General features: G+C 37.7%; 1 protein-coding gene across 10 annotated transcripts in view; it reads left to right on the forward strand.

Annotated features, from left to right (window-relative positions):
- The window catches only part of adgrb2 (adhesion G protein-coupled receptor B2), a 1,037,854-nt gene that overhangs the window by 961,081 nt on the left and 58,108 nt on the right, over window positions 1-18,665 (forward strand). For all 10 annotated transcript variants that reach the window (XM_039740905.1, XM_039740908.1, XM_039740904.1 and 7 more), the window contains one exon: window positions 1,471-1,566. In XM_039740905.1, the coding sequence (XP_039596839.1) occupies window positions 1,471-1,566 (96 nt within the window). The remainder of the gene's footprint in view (window positions 1-1,470; window positions 1,567-18,665) is intronic.

An 18,665-nucleotide genomic window follows, 5' to 3' on the forward strand; every position in this document is an offset into this window, starting at 1 on the left:
GGTCACATGATGTTATGATGTGCATTAAGATGTTAGTGCCTTCACCTATATAAGATGGCTGCACCCAGTTCTTGGCACGTACAAATTCATGAATGACTTTTTAATTTTTACATTATTGCATTTTTGTTTGGATACTCCTGTTTTGGCCTCTTGGCTAAAGTTTACTAACTGTGAGTTTTGGTTCTTGTTTTAGATTTGGTTTTGCAATCATTGTGACTCTACTAGTGCTTTCTTGTCTTGACTTGGCCTTCTCTTTCGTCTTTTCATTCCCCAGTCCATCTGCCTTTTGTTGTTTTTGGGACAGGCCTTTTTTCTTACCAAAGCTAAAATAGGATAGAGGGTATCAAAGCATAATGAACACTGTCAATAAGTGCTTAAAGTTCATCTTTCCTGCTGTACATATTACTGAATATTGTTGAAAACATTACATATCCAAAACTACTAAAACTGGGGTTAAAAATGTATACAGAGAAATATGGCTTTCAGTTATGGCTTTCTGTCTACATGGCAATATGTGCTAAAATTAATCAGTGACCTCAAAGTTACCATAGCTTTACTGAGGTCTACCTAGGTTGGTCACAAGAAACATTTGAAAAATTACAATGAAACCAAAATAGGATCCAGGTTTAGCGAATTCTTCCTGATTCCTGGTTGCTAAAGGAAAAGTGGCAGAAGTTTGCTAGTACAGAAGAACTTATACCAACTCTTCCCAGACCTTGGCATTCCAGAACAAATTAATTATTAAATAAACCCCTAAATTAAACATTAAATATAGTGTGAAAATACACTGCAAATTGAAACTGTTTATCATTTCTATGAATCTGCTTAATCCCACTTTGGGGTTGCAGGGAGTACTCTAGTAAGGCAATTTTGAGAATACTGGGAAAACCAAATAAGTTCATGTGTAATAGACCTTTTGACTAATATTTTGGCTAGCACACTGAATCATAAATACCACCTCTGAAAGTTTGAAAAGTTTGTCTATTGATTAAAACAATGCATATAATGTTGAATAAATTGTTTCATTTTATGAGCAAATCAGTTGTAATTACATAGCTTTTTTTGAATCCTACATATTTTTCAGCCTGTATTCACAAACATAAATAATAATATTATACAGCTTAGTTTTCATTTTAGAGACAAAATAATTTTCTTGAAAAAAAGTTCTGTTTCATAAAATGCAAGAGCTGCAGTGGGTTGGCACTCTGCCCAGGATTGGTTCCTGCCTTGTGCCCTGTGTTGGCTGGGATTGGCTCCAGCAGACCCCCATGACCCTGTATTCGGATTCAGCGGGTTAGACAATGGATGGATGGAAAATGCAAGAGGTACAGCATTAACTCAAAGCACAGAGGAAATGTACACTGCACTGCATGCTCATTCACTTTAGCGCCACATGAGTCTTACATTTCACTTGAGATCACTTCACCCTTCATGTTATAATCTGAGTCAGTTTCTCTTTGCCCTCTGCAGGTTCAAGATGTGGTGAGGTGCCGCATGGGCATTTGTAAAACTGAGGAAAGTGAAAATTCTCCAGATTCCTGCAAGAATGGCCAGGTACAAATCATGGTGAGTACACTTGCTGAGACATCATATATACTGGCAATAGTTCAGATTTTCTCAAACGGCAAGTTAGTACATTCTCTGGGGAGAGGTCAAGTGCTTAGCTTCCCTCTAGGGTGTGTTTTTATGGTCCTTATAGCTTTGCTAGTGGTTGCTGAGAGTTTATTTTAGCAGAGGCAGCCAATAAAGTGAAATGAAAATGAAGAATAGCAATATGGTGCTAATCACTGTATTGCTGTTCTTTGTTACACAAATAACCAAATTCAGTTTAAGAACAAAAAACATACCAGTAGGTTCAAATGAAGTAGACATATGTTAGTTTCTGTATGAAGCTGCACTGTCTTCAAATATGTTCTTTCAAATGCCTATTCTCATTTCTTAAAAAGTGGATGGTGTTAATAAACAATGGAGAGACCGCGCTGAAGTACAACCAATAATTATTGCCTTTGTGAAGCAGGTAAGCAACTTCCTAAAATTAGAACCAAATTGTGCCACAAACTCTTGGGAGGAGAACCTTAATTGAACATCTGCTTCTGTAAGAGACGAGAGCTGTGTGGGGAGTCCCTTTTCAGATATTAAAGTAAATACTAATTTGCCCGCTTTTCCATAATGGCTTAGAATTTTAGAAAACCAATAAAGCTCTGACATGTGCAGCTGGACATTTACTCTAAAAAAATTGCTTTGAGTTCTATTGTGTGACTCTGGAAGGATTAACCTGTCAAAAGCTTTAACTGTTTTATAGATAGATAGATAGATAGATAGATAGATAGATAGATAGATAGATAGATAGATAGATAGATAGATAGATAGATAGATAGATAGATAGATAGATAGATAGATAGATAAACTTTATTTGTCTCAAGTTGGAAGTGTTGCTTTTTTACAGCAACTCAAAGTTATTGTCTGCTTTTTTATTTTTATTTTTTTAATTTTTCATTTTTATTACTATTTAATTTAATATTGTTTTTTTGTATCAGTATACTGCTGCTGGATTATTTGAATTTCCCCTTGGGATTAATAAAGTATCTATCTATCTATCTATCTATCTATCTATCTATCTATCTATCTATCTATCTATCTATCTATCTATCAATAGTAAATGAACATTGTAATAAACAACAAAAATGTATACTGCAGAATTACAAAAGCAAAGAAAAGAAATATTCTGACCAGGCTAAAGATAATAACAGCAGTCACAGTCACAGTGAGGCATTTTGCAGGCATATTGCAGTTGGTATAAAGGAGACCCAGGCCTGTTTTTTGACACACGTATGCTGAATGACTAGTTGTCTGAAAATACTCTTTGTTAGTGTGACAGAGAGAGGATTGTTCATAATGGCCATAGATTTTGTCTTAAATCTCTCCTTTTGTACTAGTCCCAGCAGGTAATTGAGCCTGCCTTCTTAATCACCTCGTTGATTCAATGGGCCTCTCTTGTGGATATGTTACTGTCCTAGCAAACTGCAGTATAGAAAATTGCCCTGGCCATCACAGAGCTATAGAACATGCAAAGGATGTCACTACCCCCATTGAAATGCCCTTTTCTGAATAGTTCTTCTGTGTTATGAGACCATTCTAACCTACCATTGATACAGACCCCCAAGTACTTGTAGTAGTGCACCATCTCCATATCCACTCACTGAATAGAGACCGGACATTGCACTGCTGCAGCCAAAATCAATAACCAGTAACTTGTTTCACTTGTTAAGTTGCAGACAATTCTCTTTGCACAAAGAAGCAAAGTTATCTACCTGACTTCTACATACTGTCTCATTCCCTTATTAGTACACCTTATTAGTGCAGAACCATCTGAGACCTGGTGTTATATTTATAGTCTGAGGTGTACAGAGTGAAAAAAAGGTGACAGGTCTCTTTCTTGTGGCACTGTAGTGTTGCTCACATCCACCTCAGAAATAATTCTTGAGCCTCACGAATTGTGGTCAGTTTGACACCATGAGCTCATTAGTGTATACTGTTTATTTTTATCAAAGTAAAGAACCGTGTTACCAGTCTTCAGCTAGTGAAGTAAACTATTTTGTGTATGTTATTTGCTGGAATTTCATATCAACTAGTCTGAATAAATACTGCATATGTACACCTGATCTGTCCATATCCATAAGCCTTCTTCATAAATTTTCTAGCACACATTATATGCCCCTCTGCATGCATCTGTGCCTTCAATGGTCTTAATTGTTAAATTTAAATTAATGGTATACTTATAAAAAGAAAATTAATTATGTGTATATAATCAAATGAGAAGAATGAGTCTGGAGACAGTGGGAACATCTGCAAACTGGGATTTACTTTAAGGCAAGCCAAAATACAGCACTGCTCTCCAATGTCCCTCAATGACTCTCCATCAATTCCTCCTCATCTTGTTTGGCAGACTGTTCGCCTCTTCACACACAGACAGTTACACATAGACAAGACAAAGTAGGAGCAGGAAAGTACCTTCTGTCCAGCAAAGGAAACACACAAATATAGAAGCCCAGCCAAGTGACACTGTATCACTGCCATAAGTAGTCAGGGAAAAGATCTGTATATCTCCAAAATTCAAGATGCATGTGATAGGTGTGTATTAATTGAAATAGTGATATGAAAATCCTGATCAGCACATTTAAGATATGGGCAGCTAAGAAAAGAAAAGAAATGCTTGTGTTACATGCTGGCATTTAGCAGAGACCAAACATACAGTATCTGCTCATCCTTATGATTGTCAGTATGTCAATGTGTAACTAGAAATTGAAATATTATTAATTTCTTATAAAGCTGGACAATGTTATTGGGTGCAGCACTTGAAAACTACTGGGAATATGAAATAATGTCACTGCATTTTCTGAAGAAAGAGATGGATTTTGCGTCTTCTTTTTCCCTAAGGATTCAAATAAAGAGCAAAGCACTGTATTGGGACATGACAATACAACTACAGAATGTATTTTCTAGAAAATCATAACCTCAATGTTAGTGCTGATGCTTATATAAACTAAAATGCTGCCTCAAGCCTCAACCCAGATGTTAATGTCAGTATAAACCTGACAGAAGCCACAGCTTCAGCACTAGCCTAGATAGTAATACCAATGCCATTACAGTCCTTGCACAAACTCAAATCCTTTATTTGCAGTTAAACCATGGCAACCACTGCAAGTGAAGCCAGTTCTAAAGTACAACAGCAAGAAAATGCTAGACCGCCTGGTTTCTAAATAAAGTTACTGAACAAAATGTCTTACATTCTAATTTTATGTTGAAGTAAAGAGCTCTGTACACATATATTCAGATGTTGTATACAAACTGTACTGTGAAAATACAGTAGTCATGTTGAGGATGGGTGTTCATTTTTGGTGAACTTTGCAGTGATCATGGGAAGTCACTTAGACCCTGTGAAGGTGAGGTCAGCTCTCATCAGCATTAGGATGATATTAGTGATGGCATAGTTACAGAAAGAGGCCAACGGAGCAGTCAGTGTGACAACATTGTCATATTGCATGGATGCATTTTACTGAGCTTTAAGTTAAAATGATATTAACAATCTTAATCAAAAATGGCATGACTTTACTTTCTATCTGATGTTTGTTTAATGCTGTCAGTAATCCTAAAGTCATTATTCTTTTCAATATTTTATATCATATTTTCCTTCTTTAGACTAACAGTGAATTATTTCTACTGTGCTTAGCAATAACAGGGAGGTATTACAATAAGAGAGGTGCTAAACATGTGGGTTCCAGGGGGACTGGGACCATCTAATTAATCCTGTGGACCCTCAGAAGCATAACAAACCTAAGAAATTTGACAAACGAGAGGAGACCATTTAGACCATTAAGCCCATTTGTTTAGCTAATAATTAAGCTGCCCCAAATTTCTCATCCAGCTTCTTCATAAAGGTCATGAAGGTTTCTGCTTCAACTACATGTCCTGGTAGTTTATTCCACAGTCCTACAACTCTTTGTGTAAAGAAGTGCTTCCTGGATTCAATTTTAAATGCACCTCCGCCTAATTTCCACTGATGTCTTTGAGTACCTGATTCACCCTTAAGTCGAAAGAATGCTGCTGGATCTACTTTGTTAATGCCTTTGAAGATTTTAAATACCTGGACTAGGTCCCCATGCAGTCTCCTCTGCTTGAGACTAAACAGGTTTCTGAGTCTGTCAGAGCAGTACTTAAGTCCTTTGATACATTAGGTTACTCTCCTGTGCACAGCTTCAAGTGCTGCTATGTCTTTCTTGTACAGCGGTACCCAGAACTGCACACGATACTCCAGATGTGGTCCTACTAGTGCATTACATAGGTTGAACATAACGTCCCTTACCTTAAATTCAACATATTTTACAATATAACCTGTTATTTTATTTGCCTTTTTAATTGCTTCTGTACATTGCTTAGTCAATGTAAATATTGTGTCAACATACCACTACATCCATTTCAATGGTTGCTTTCTGTATGAGAGTGTCTCTCATCTTGTATTTATCATTGACATTCCTTTTTTCCACGTGTTGCACTTTGTACTTTCTTAGATAGATAGATAGATAGATAGATAGATAGATAGATAGATAGATAGATAGATAGATAGATAGATAGATAGATAGATAGATAGATAGATAGATAGATAGATAGATAGATAGATAGATAGATAGATACTTTATTAATCCCAAGGGGAAATTCACATAATCCAGCAGCAGCATACTAATACAAAAAACAATATTAAATTAAAGAGTAATAAAAATGCAGGTAAAAACAGACAATAACTTTAAATAATGTTAATGTTTACCCCTCCGGGTGGAATTGAAGAGTCGCATAGTGTGGGGGAGGAACGATCTCCTCAGTCTGTCAGTGGAGTGGGACAGTGACAGCAGTCTGTCGCTGAAGCTGCTCCTCTGCCTGAAGATGATACTGTTCAGTGGATGCAGTTGATTCTCCATGATTGACAAGAGCCTGCTCAGCGCCTGTCACTCTGCCACAGATGTCAAACTGTCCAGTTCCATGCCTACAACAGAGCCTGCCTTCCTCACCAGTTTGTCCAGGCGTGAGGCGTCCTTCTTCGTTATGCTGCCTCCCCAGCACACCACCGTGTAGAAGAGGGCACTCGCCACAACCGTCTGGAAGAACATCTGCAGCATCTTATTGCAGATGTTGAAGGACGCCAGCCTTCTAAGGAAGTATAGTCGGCTCTGACCTTTCTTACACAGAGCATCAGTATTGGCAGTACAGTCCAATTTATCATCCACCTGCACTCCCAGGTATTTGTAGGTCTGTACCCTCTGCACACAGTCTCCTCTGATGATCACGGGGTCCATAAGGGGCCTGCACCTCCTAAAATCCACCACCACTTCCTTGGTCTTGCTGGAGTTCAGGTGTAAGTGGTTTGAGTCACACCATTTAACAAAGTCCTTGATTAGGTTCCTATACTCCTCCTCCTGCCCACTCCTGATGCAGCCCATGATAGCAGTGTCGTCAGCGAACTTTTGCACGTGGCAGGACTCTGAATTGTATTGGAAGTCTGATGTATATAGGCTGAACAGGACCAGAGAAAGTACAGTCCCCTGCGGCGCTCCTGTGTTACTGACCACAATGTCAGACCTGCAGTTCCCGAGACGTATGTACTGAGGTCAAGTGATAATCCAGTTCTGAAGGTTGTCCAGGTCATTTTGAATTCTTTTTGTTGTCTCTTCAGTGTCTGCTATTCCATCCAATTTTAGTGTCATCTGCAAATTTCACAAATTTACTAACTATACCAGAATCAATGTCATTAATATAATTCAGAAAAAATAATGTTCCAAGGACAGGCCCCCTGGGGATTCCACCAATGACCTTGCTTCATATGGAGTATTCTCCTCTTATCTGTGCTTTTTGTCTGCTGCCAGTTAACCAAATAGAGATCCAGTTTTGTAGGTTACCTCTGATCCCTACAGCTCCAAGTTTCAGAATTAATCTTTGGTGTGGACTGCTACAATGGCTTTTTGAAAGTCTAGGTAAATTATGTTGTATGCTTTTTTTGTCAGCTATTACAGTTGCTTCTTCAAAAAAATCTAAAAGATTGTTTTGACAGGCCTTCCTCTCATACTATGCCTGAAAATAAAAATTATGGGGGTCCCTGAAAAGCAATTTTAAAAACATTTTATGATGTTGTTAAGTAATTCAGTGCCCTCTACTGAGTTAGAGTGAAAATATAGTAGCAGCTGGCAAACAGCTCTTAATGGGGTGGTTAAGTATGGGTGCTTAAGTGGTAGCAGCCTGCCAAGCAAGAAAGAGGAAGCCATTCCTGAAATTTCCAGCAGTGATCAGGATTGCACAGGAGCTGACAGGAGGAAGTCTTGCTTGGCACACACTTTAAGGGGAGTTAGCACTCAGCGGGAAAGCTGCTCAGTCTTTCACGAACACCATTTAAGCAAGCAAGTGACATGAAAAGTGGCAGCTCCACATGATGCTGATCAAAAGTACAAGGGGGCATTTTTTACAGATTTTGTGTCCATGCAACAGGTGCAATTCATCTATTTAAAAAAGACATATCTTAAGTGATGGCATTTTGCATAACTATTTATTGCATACTTCTTAGTATGAGAGTAAGGTTTTAGTGTTCAGCCAACACTGGAGCCCTAAAGGGCCCCTCTGGATTACCACAGAGTACACCACACACTGAAAAAAGCACATTGTGTAAATAATTTGACCCAGATTATGATTTTATGATATTAAGATTATAGTATACCATTATTAATCTTGCTTAATGCAATTTAGAGTTGTACTAGGCCAGAGCCCATTCCAGTTTAACATAAAGCGGGAAACAGGTCTGAACTGTTCTGCCAAAGGAGAAAAGGAGCATGGTGCAGAATTTACTTGAGATGGGTCAAGAAATGAAACAAAGTTATAAAAAAAGCAAGAGTCAAGACAAGAAGACAAGCTTTCGAAAGAGAAGAGCAAAAGTAGAAGTGTATATTTCAGAAAACTAAAGTTGGATTTTACAGAAACCACAAACTTGGACAATTTATTACAGTTGGAGTCTTTAATTTTTTTTGTGAACTTTTCTAAAGTGATCATGATCTTCTGGGTGTCTTTTTAGGGGTTTGCTTACACTCAAGGATAGATCAAAGTAAAGTATCAAATTTTAATAGAAACACTGTCCAGTCTGCCAATATTAGCATAGAGAAAATAGGTCTGGGAAGTTAAACTCTGTGTAAAAATGTACTCTTGGTGCCCACAATAATTAATGAGGTAAACATTCTGTTATGGCTATGATTGATAGAGGAACCTCAGAAAATTTTGTTAGTGAAGATTTTTTAAACTACTACCCTTGATATTCAAACCAAAAAGTTAGTCGGTAGACACAGAGCTTATTGGCAAAGAAATGTTAGATTATATGACTCTTCCTATAAATTAGGACTGTTTCATCAAGAGACTATTATGATCTTTATGATTCGTTCGCACAAATCTCAACTTATTTTAGACATTCCCTGGCAAAAAAAAAAAAAATTCAGTGATTTATTGGCAACAAAAGAACATTAAACAGTAGAGTAGCTTTTGCATTGATACTTCTTTATATGTTCACTTTGAGCCTCCCATTCCTTGTGCTCAACTAAATGTTCTCCCACCACAATATATGTAATATCAGGATGTATTCAATAAAACATTGTCCTTAGAGTTGCATAAGCCACCCAGAAGACCATGATCACTTTATAAAAGTGCACAAAAATATTTAAGAAGAATCCAATCACAATAAAATTAGATGCTCTTCATATGACCCCCAGGGATACACCCTTAGTAGATCTTACAGATATCTTAAAAATAAATAAAGCTTATAAAAATAGAACAAAATCACAATATAAAAAAAATCCCAGTGTATGGTAGGTGATATTTCATTATGAGGAGGCAGTTAGATAATAAAATATTAACAAGTAGGGAACGGGAGTGAAAAAAAGCTAGTGCCATTGCCAGGTAATCAGTTCTACATTTGTCTACATTAAGAACACTACTCTCAAAATGTACCAAAAAATACGTTTTTTAGGTTTGAATTATCCGCTGTTGACCAGGAAGTGCACAGTGGCAAACTTTTAAACTGTCACATTGATAACGCCATGCACTGTGCATTCCTGAACATCTCTGGGAAACACAGCCATAGCAATCATAAACAATGTGCAACATTTAGTGAAGGCGCCAACGATAAACAGTCATGATGGCGCAATAAAACATAAATATATTTTAAATAATTTCTAAGCTGCAAAAATGAAATCTCCATGTAACAAAACCACACAGGGATGGAAATAAGATCCAAACAGATGCATAGAATTTTCAGGAAAAAACAATAAGAAGGTCCAAACCATAACAGCAGGGTTCTCTCAGGCACACATCAACATTCACACTTAGGCCAATTTGTAAATGTTAAAATTATTATTATTTTTTATTATTTGCTTCCTCTCATCTATAATTGACAGTTTTACTGGTAAATCCAGTGCTCAAGAAGCGATATAAATGGTGTACCCAAGTATCTTTCGAAGAATATGTGTAAGTGAATGAGATCTTCTGCACTTCACTATCTGAAGGATGGCCAGGGAGCATTCATAGGTTTTGATCAAATTCTTTCTTAATGGTACCGAATGTTCCTATAATCATTGTTACATTTCTTCTGTTACAATTCTGGATCCTGCTGATCTCGTTTTCCAGGGTCTTTGTTTTACCGATCTTTGAAGCTTCCTTCAACATGATGTTCAAATCATCTGGAATGACTATATCAATCAGTCAGCAGGTTTTATTTCTTGTCATGCAGCAACTATAAGTATTTGAAATTAATTAATATTTTAATATGCAAATCACTAGAAATATCACTTTCCCCATTCAGTGTCTGGTTAAAAGACAAAAATAATTTCAGCAAATGCAAAGTGGAGGCAAGGAAAAAAAAAACTATTTGTTGGCTTAAGCTGTGGTATAAAAACAAAAGGAAGTTGATCATGTGATACAGAGTGGCGGAAAAATGCGGAAGTTCAAGTTACTATACTAATAATAAAAAAGAAGGGGTCAGATATCAGAGTCGCTATAAAAATGCGAGTCGTAGCCCACCATCTGAGTGTCATACAGAAGCATAGGGTACAGAGAAAAGAAAAAAAATAGGGACACAGTGAAAAAAACGTTGAAATGTCCACTTTAATCTCGTAGTTTATTTTGTCATTAAAGTAGAATGTTGTAAACTTCATCTTAAAATTGTTTAATTTACTAGTTTCTCAGATCCCATCATAACTAAAGTAGCATGTTAAATGCTTCAATTCTATGTGTTATTCTAAGTGCTCTATATGTGTACATCACTTTCTGCTTCTTAAATGGGCTTTCTCTTATGCCAACAGGACACAGAATACATTATATTCACGATAGCGCAGCTCTCTGTACAGTTCAAATGCTAAGATGTATACTTGATATCATTTTCGTGATGAAATTAATAAAAGCATGCATTAAATGTGGAGGCCCGGTAGCGTATTGGTAGCTATAAGCTGGCACCTCATCCAGAGATTGTTCCTGCCTGGTTGCTGGGAATTGCACAAATGAAATAATTTAATGCAGCAGTACTGTGTCTGTCAAATGTACCAAAACCCAATTCCTGTCCTTCTTTTTCTTCTTCCACGTAACCAATCGCCATACAATAAGTTCTTTAATAAACGTCAAGCCATCTGTAAGCTTAGAACGCAGATTCTTCAAAACTTTAAAGGAACATTGAAATGTCTTCATAGTACATATTGAATAATTCCATCCATCTATCTATCCAGTCCTAGCCAGCACACAGTATGTGGCAGGACCAACCCCTGGATGGGGCACCAGCTCATTTCTACCACTGCGCCACCATGCCCATACGTTTAATTATCAAAAGTATACATTATTTAAATGAAGTTAATAATGTATCTGTATAATGTATTATACAGTGGTGTGAAAAACTATTTGCCTCCTTCCTGATTTCTTATTCTTTTGCATGTTTGTCACACAAAATGTTTCTGATCATCAAACACATTTAACCATTAGTCAAATATAACACAAGTAAAAACAAAATGCAGTTTTTAAATGATTGTTTTTATTATTTAGGGAGAAAAAAAAATCCAAACCTACATGGCCCTGTGTGAAAAAGTAATTGCCCCCTTGTTAAAAAATAACCTAACTGTGGTGTATCACACCTGAGTTCAATTTCTGTAGCCACCCCCAGGCCTGATTACTGCCACACCTGTTTCAATCAGGAAATCACTTAAATAGGAGCTGCCTGACACAGAGAAGTAAACCAAAAGTACCTCAAAAGCTAGACATCATGCCAAGATCCAAAGAAATTCAGGAACAAATGAGAACAGAAGTAATTGAGATCTATCAGTCTGGTAAAGGTTATAAAGCCATTTCTAAAGCTTTGGGACTCCAGCGAACCACAGTGAGAGCCATTATCCACAAATGGCAAAAACATGGAACAGTGGTGAACCTTCCCAGGAGTGGCCGGCCGACCAAAATTACCCCAAGAGCGCAGAGATGACTCATCCAAGAGGTCACAAAAGACCCCAGGACATCGTCTAAAGAACTGCAGGCCTCATTTGCCTCAATTAAGGTCAGTGTTCACGACTCCACCATAAGAAAGAGACTGGGCAAAAAGGCCTGCATGGCAGATTTCAAACGCAAACCACTGTTAAGCAAAAAGAACATTAGGGCTCGTCTCAATTTTGCTAAGAAACATCTCAATGATTGCCAAGACTTTTGGGAAAATACCTTGTGGACTGATGAGACAAAAGTTGAACTTTTTGGAAGGTAAATGTCCCGTTACATCTGGCGTAAAAGGAACACAGCATTTCAGAAAAAGAACATCATACCAACAGTAAAATGTGGTGGTGGTAGTGTGATGGTCTGGGGTTGTTTTGCTGCTTCAGGAACCGGAAGGCTTGCTGTGATAGATGGAACCATGAATTCTACTGTCTACCAAAAAATCCTGAAGGAGAATGTCCGGCCATCTGTTCGTCAACTCAAGCTGAAGCGATCTTGGGTGCTGCAACAGGACAATGACCCAAAACACACCAGCAAATCCACCTCTGAATGGCTGAAGAAAAACAAAATGAAGACTTTGGAGTGGCCTAGTCAAAGTCCTGACCTGAATCCAATTGAGATGCTATGGCATGACCTTAAAAAGGCGGTTCATGCTAGAAAACCCTCAAATAAAGCTGAATTACAACAATTCTGCAAAGATGAGTGGGCCAAAATTCCTCCAGAGTGCTGTAAAAGACTCATTGCAAGTTATCGCAAACGCTTGATTGCAGTTATTGCTGCTAAGGGTGGCCCAACCAGTTATTAGGTTCAGGGGGCAATTACTTTTTCACACAGGGCCATGTAGGTTTGGATTTTTTTTCTCCCTAAATAATAAAAACCATCATTTAAAAACTGCATTTTGTGTTTACTTGTGTTATATTTGACTAATGGTTAATTTGTGTGACAAACATGCAAAAGAATAAGAAATCAGGAAGGGGGCAAATAGTTTTTCACACCACTGTACATACTTTAAAGCATTTCATCTTAAAATGATATCAAGAGCTCGAAGAAGATAGCGCCTGGTAATCTAAATCGACTTAGAAGCCAGTCGTCATCATATGTAAATACTCGCTCTCTTCTATTGAATTGAATTACATTTCTTTATTGTTATTGTATGGTACAATGAGATTTAATATGCAAATCCTCAACAAACTTATTTTCCTTCAAAATGATAAAATAATAATGTGATAAAAAACAACGAAAAATATACATTATAAAAGCACACTGAAAGCATAGTATATGAAAGCATGAGTACAATATACATGTACATATAGTGCAGATAATGCAAATGGTTCATGAAGTGACTAATTTTCTGCAATATTACAATTGTAGTGCATGTTTACAGTGGATTAATTGTAATTCTAAGTACAAACAGTTCTGCGGGAGCACTTGATGGATTGATTGAGTGCGTTTATAGCTCTTGGGATGAAACTGTTTCTGAACCTTGAGGTTTGTGCAGGAATTGCTCTGAAGCGTTTGCCAAATGGGAGAAGCTGAAATAGATTGTGTGCATAGTTGCAGCGTGTGCTATAAATATTCTCCAGGGTAGATGGTGTATCCTAATAATCCTCTGCGCTCTTGACACAGCTCGCCATAGAGCTTTCCGATTAGATACTCTGCAGCTGTGATTCCACTTTCAGATACAGTGGGTTAAAATACTCTGAGTAGTGCACTGAGTGTAACAACACTAAAGCAGCTATGGTATTTGGAATAGTTTGGCTATTCTGTGCACCATTTTATTGTTGCAGGTTGACTACAATCAGATGCCTTAAATTTATAAACGATATGCAGTTAATTTCAGTGTATTTGATAAATCAGGAATGTGAATGTAAAAAATAATGGGAAACGACATAGGGTGCCACCAGTGAAAACTTGCGTACACACAGGGTAAGGGCTCATTTATACTTCAAGCTCAGAACGCTTACGCGCCCGCATCATGGCTGCCACGCGTTCCCAGCGTTCATTTCACACATCCTCTGAGCAGGTCCTCAGAAATTAGCACAACGCGTGCGCGAGTTGCAGTACCAGCAAAAAGTCAGGGGGCGCAGTGTGCTAAAAGTTGGAACGTGACGTCAGTGTCTCTGTTTACTATCTACATGTGACAGAAAGCCTCTACGCAGATCCTACGGGATGAATGCTTCGATTTGGTGAAGCAAAATACCGACATACAGATGCATTCGTGGTGCTTTTATATTCAAGCGTCGCATATTCCCGATCGAACATTATACATGATACATTTTAAAAGTCTCACATATCATCTTTTGTGCCACCGGACACGGTGAAAATGTGTATTTTGTGATTAAAGTGGAAATTTCAGCTTTAACTCTCGAAATGTCCACTTTAACCTCGTAGTTTACTTTATCATTAATACAGACCATTGTAAATGTCATCCCAGTTTTTAATCGCTACGAGCTTCTTGGACCTGACAGCAGCAGCAAGCAGCAATAGATTGCCACACAGAACACATGACATGTATGATATTCCAACTCTCTGCACATTTAGAGTCTTTAGATTTGTACTTGATACCACTTTCATGATGAAATGCATTAAAGTGTGTATGTTACATTTTACATATAATTTCGTTTAAATAATGAATACTGTTAATAATTACACACATGGGGGTGTCACGGTGGTGGAGCGATAGCACTGCTGTCTCGCAGGGAGTTATGTTGCTGGTATTTCCTGCTTGTATTCCACACTGTGCTCCGGTTTCCTTCCAAAGATATGCAGATTTGGGGATTTGGTGCCGCTAAAATGACGCTAGTGTATGCGAGTGCTTGTATTCACCTTGCGATGAGCTGAGGCCTCGTCCAGGGATTGTTTCTCACTCGTGCTCAATGCTTGCTGGAATGGACATATCCTTGGATTGATGGATTTAATCAATAAACATAATTTTCAGAGATATTACGGTAAGGTGTCATCAGAATTTAATGAGTGTTCCAGGCAATTCACAACACAGAGAAGCCGAACTTGTTCTCACCGTGATAATATCTTGCACTGCCACCTGGTGGATTCCTCCAGATTTACATAAAGTACACGCGCAAGTATAAACACTACAATGCTTGCGTAGCAGGAGCGTCCGCTGTAGCATACGTCGCGTGAAGTCTAACTCCGGCCTTAGGCTGGCATGAGAATGTGCGTGGCTTTACACCAAGTTTAGTTTTTATACATCTCGAAGTGAGCATGTAAACGGGCACACGCAACATTTTTGTGTTTACGAACCATTTATACATGAGGCCCCAGAACTGCAAAGCCATTTCATAGATGCCTGCTTATTCACAAAATGTCTTTCCAAGTCTCAAAAGGATTGTCCATGCAGTGGTTGTTCTTCAGTTGTTCTAATTTGTCTTTCACAATATAGTTTTTCAATTTCAGTTTGACATTCTGAGCTGCAACGTCTTGCTTCAGGTATTTCTCTTTTATCTTCTGAGCTTCTTTTTGGAGAGAGTATTTAGCTTTGCTGGTATCATCATCTGTGACTAATCGTGTAAACATGTCCGCACCTAGCATGATGTAGTCACCAAGACTGAAAATGAATGAATCAAGGGCAACCTCAAGTTTAATTAATCCATGTCCACCGTCTTGTCTCTTGATATAAAATCTTTTGATATCAGCTTGTGGGTGATGAATGCCTTCGATGGTCAAAAGCTTTCTTGTTTTTCTATCCAACTTCTTAATATCCGTTTTCAACCAGTCTGCAATTCCAAAGCTATAAGCTATGACTTGGATAGCTAATGTGTTGATAGCTGTGACCTTGTTCTTAGAGCTTAATTCGGTCTTGAGAATCTGACGATCTCCACAATAGTACTCTTTCACGATCTCCTTCATTTGGGTATTATCCATCCCATCACTTTCTTCTGCAGCTAAGTTCTTGTACATCTCATCCATATCCATATTTCTAATAACTATTTGGTTGTTCATCTGGATATTTTGACTTCTTACTACATTTAAATATGCAAGTGGCACATTTGTTTAAGCCGGATTCCATTTTAATGTTGTCACTGACCCTTTCAACAATAATGAGACCTTGTTTAAACTGAGTCCTATCCTTTGCAGCTTCAAATTGTCTATGTAAAATAAGTGGCTCACTTGGTTGTTATTATTGACTTCAAATACAATCCCTTGTCTATTTAGCATATTTATCAATGGTATCAATTCTAAACAGAACAACAAGGGGGGATAAGAAATCACCTTGAAATATTCCTTGTTTGATAGTGACGTTTCCTGTCTTGATGTGACCAGTGTAATAAAGCCACATTTCAGTCTTCCATTCTTTCATTGATGCCTCAACAAATTGAGTAATAGTTGGACAAATCTGATAGATCTCTATAACTGCTACTATCGAGGTATGAGGCAAATTGTTGAACACTTTCTTGTAGTCTATCCAAACCATACCTAGATTTCTTAGATGTTTTTTCTCCACTGATACTAAAATGATACATTTTACTCACTAACAGCTCTTCATGTACCTTCTCAATTGTTGAGGTTTTATCTGGGGTTTCATTTTCATGTTTTTGTCCAGTACATCGATGGTTTCTTTGTCTGCTTTGTGCTTATTCTTAATCTTATCTATCTTCAAGCAGACCTGGCATGTTGGGACTCCTTTTTTGAACTCATTTGTCATGGCAATATCTTTCCTATAGGATTCTATTGTCTTCTAAATCTTTTTCTTTCATGTCAATTCCTTATGAGCAGTCTTCTTTGTTCTTTCTTTATCCTAAATGGCTATAACTGCAGCAGCTGCATAAGTAAGCTGGTTGACTTCTGTGAGGTTCAAGAAGTTACCTCGTGCTATTCTTGTTAAAGAGATGTTGACTAATGTGATTTGACACCTTACAGATCTAGTGGGTTTAACCTTGTTCAGTTTCTTGCAGTCACATAGGCTGAAGCTCTTTATACTGTACCAAGCAGTTTTTGACTGATACTCTTCCCCCCAATGCTTCCTCATCAATGTTGTACACAAATGTTACTAACTGTTCTAGTTTGAATATTATTGGTTGTTGTATATCAGTTAGCTGAGTAGTATTGGAGATATCCGAGGGCTCAGTTTGGAGTGTTTCTTTGCCTGGATTTGTTGAAGTTCGATGTTGGTAATATGTTGACTATGATTTGCCGTTGAGTGGCTAAAGTGTTAGGTTTCAATTTTGTGGCTGGGCTTCTTTTTCCCCAAACAGTATATGCATCTTTTAAAACACCGCCTTGGATCTTTGTCATATCAGCATAGTAACAGCACCACATTCATTGTTTACTCTGTTGTTCATTGTTGTCTTAATTTCTTTTCTGTAAGTGTAGGCAATGACAATTTTTTATCAAATAGGGTATTTTAAGGCTAAATCTGAGTTTGGGTGCTATCTGATTTATTGCGAGAATTTGATTGTTTAGCCGGTTGATGTGGATTTCGTGGGATAATGACCTGAGATACCTCATCTACTGTCATGACAAGCGTGACAACATGCTATCTATTTAGAACAATCCAGATGATGCTGTTAATCTGATTTCTTTTACTTTATGTATTCATGATTTGCTAATCTGGCTGAAAAGATGGTACCCTTACCCGTACTTAGCCATTCTCGATTTGGTTATATCTCTCCCGCAAGCATTATGGTCACCTAAGGTATTAGGAAGATATTAATGAGAACATTGCCAAGTCAACACCATAGGTAGAGTTGGGATTGATGTATGTAGTCTCCTGGTCACAGCCATAACTTAAGTTTATTATTGCTGGTACGCAACATACCATCTATTTTCTAAATTTGATGTTTTCATTATAGGCCCAGAGAGTGGCAACTCTTTTAATAGCAGCATTTGACATAAGCCATGAACCAACCCCGCAGAGATTCCTGTTCATGGCAAGACACATTTGTGCGCATACATACAGTTTAAAGACATCAGCTAACCTAACATGAATATCTATAAGCTGTGGTAGGAAACCACAGTAGCACAAGAAACAGGACACAGATAAAATATCTAAACACAACAGAATCAAAGTCAAATGTAGGACAATCAAAAGAACCAATATTTTATTTAACAAATGTTTTCCAAAATGTACTATACAGGTCATAAAATGAGTTATTCCAAATATCATATATACCTCTGTTTTTTAGTCAGTGCGGCTTTGACATCATGGACCATAAGGTGCATACTAATTTAGCGTGAGCAGGAACACTCAATAAAACTAAATAAAAAAGAATTCAAGTGGCGGTGAGATACGAAGAAGGCAGATTCACCAGCGTTAGTGTGTCAGCTTTTATCCTTCCAGATAAGAGAATTTCCAGTTCTATTGTCTCAAAACACCACTCACATCTACAGTTATTTCCAGTTTCAGATAAAAAGTAACCGAGTCAGATCTGGGACAGGGGTGGGTGTTGTATCGTGATCGTGACTGAGAGAATAAAAGTGAGAAAAAAAAACGCTAACTTTTACAAGTGCTATAAATTTACACCAGCTGTTACAGACACAAATCAAATGTATGTTTTTATTGTGTAATATTAACAATAAGAGCAGCTCACTACTGAAAACGGTAAATTTGCGGGGGAGCTGATTTCGAAATCATGACCTCTGGATTATAAGTCGGCAGTTCTAACCAC

Source organism: Polypterus senegalus, chromosome 17 (assembly GCF_016835505.1).
Source record: "Polypterus senegalus isolate Bchr_013 chromosome 17, ASM1683550v1, whole genome shotgun sequence".
NCBI lineage: Eukaryota > Metazoa > Chordata > Cladistia > Polypteriformes > Polypteridae > Polypterus > Polypterus senegalus.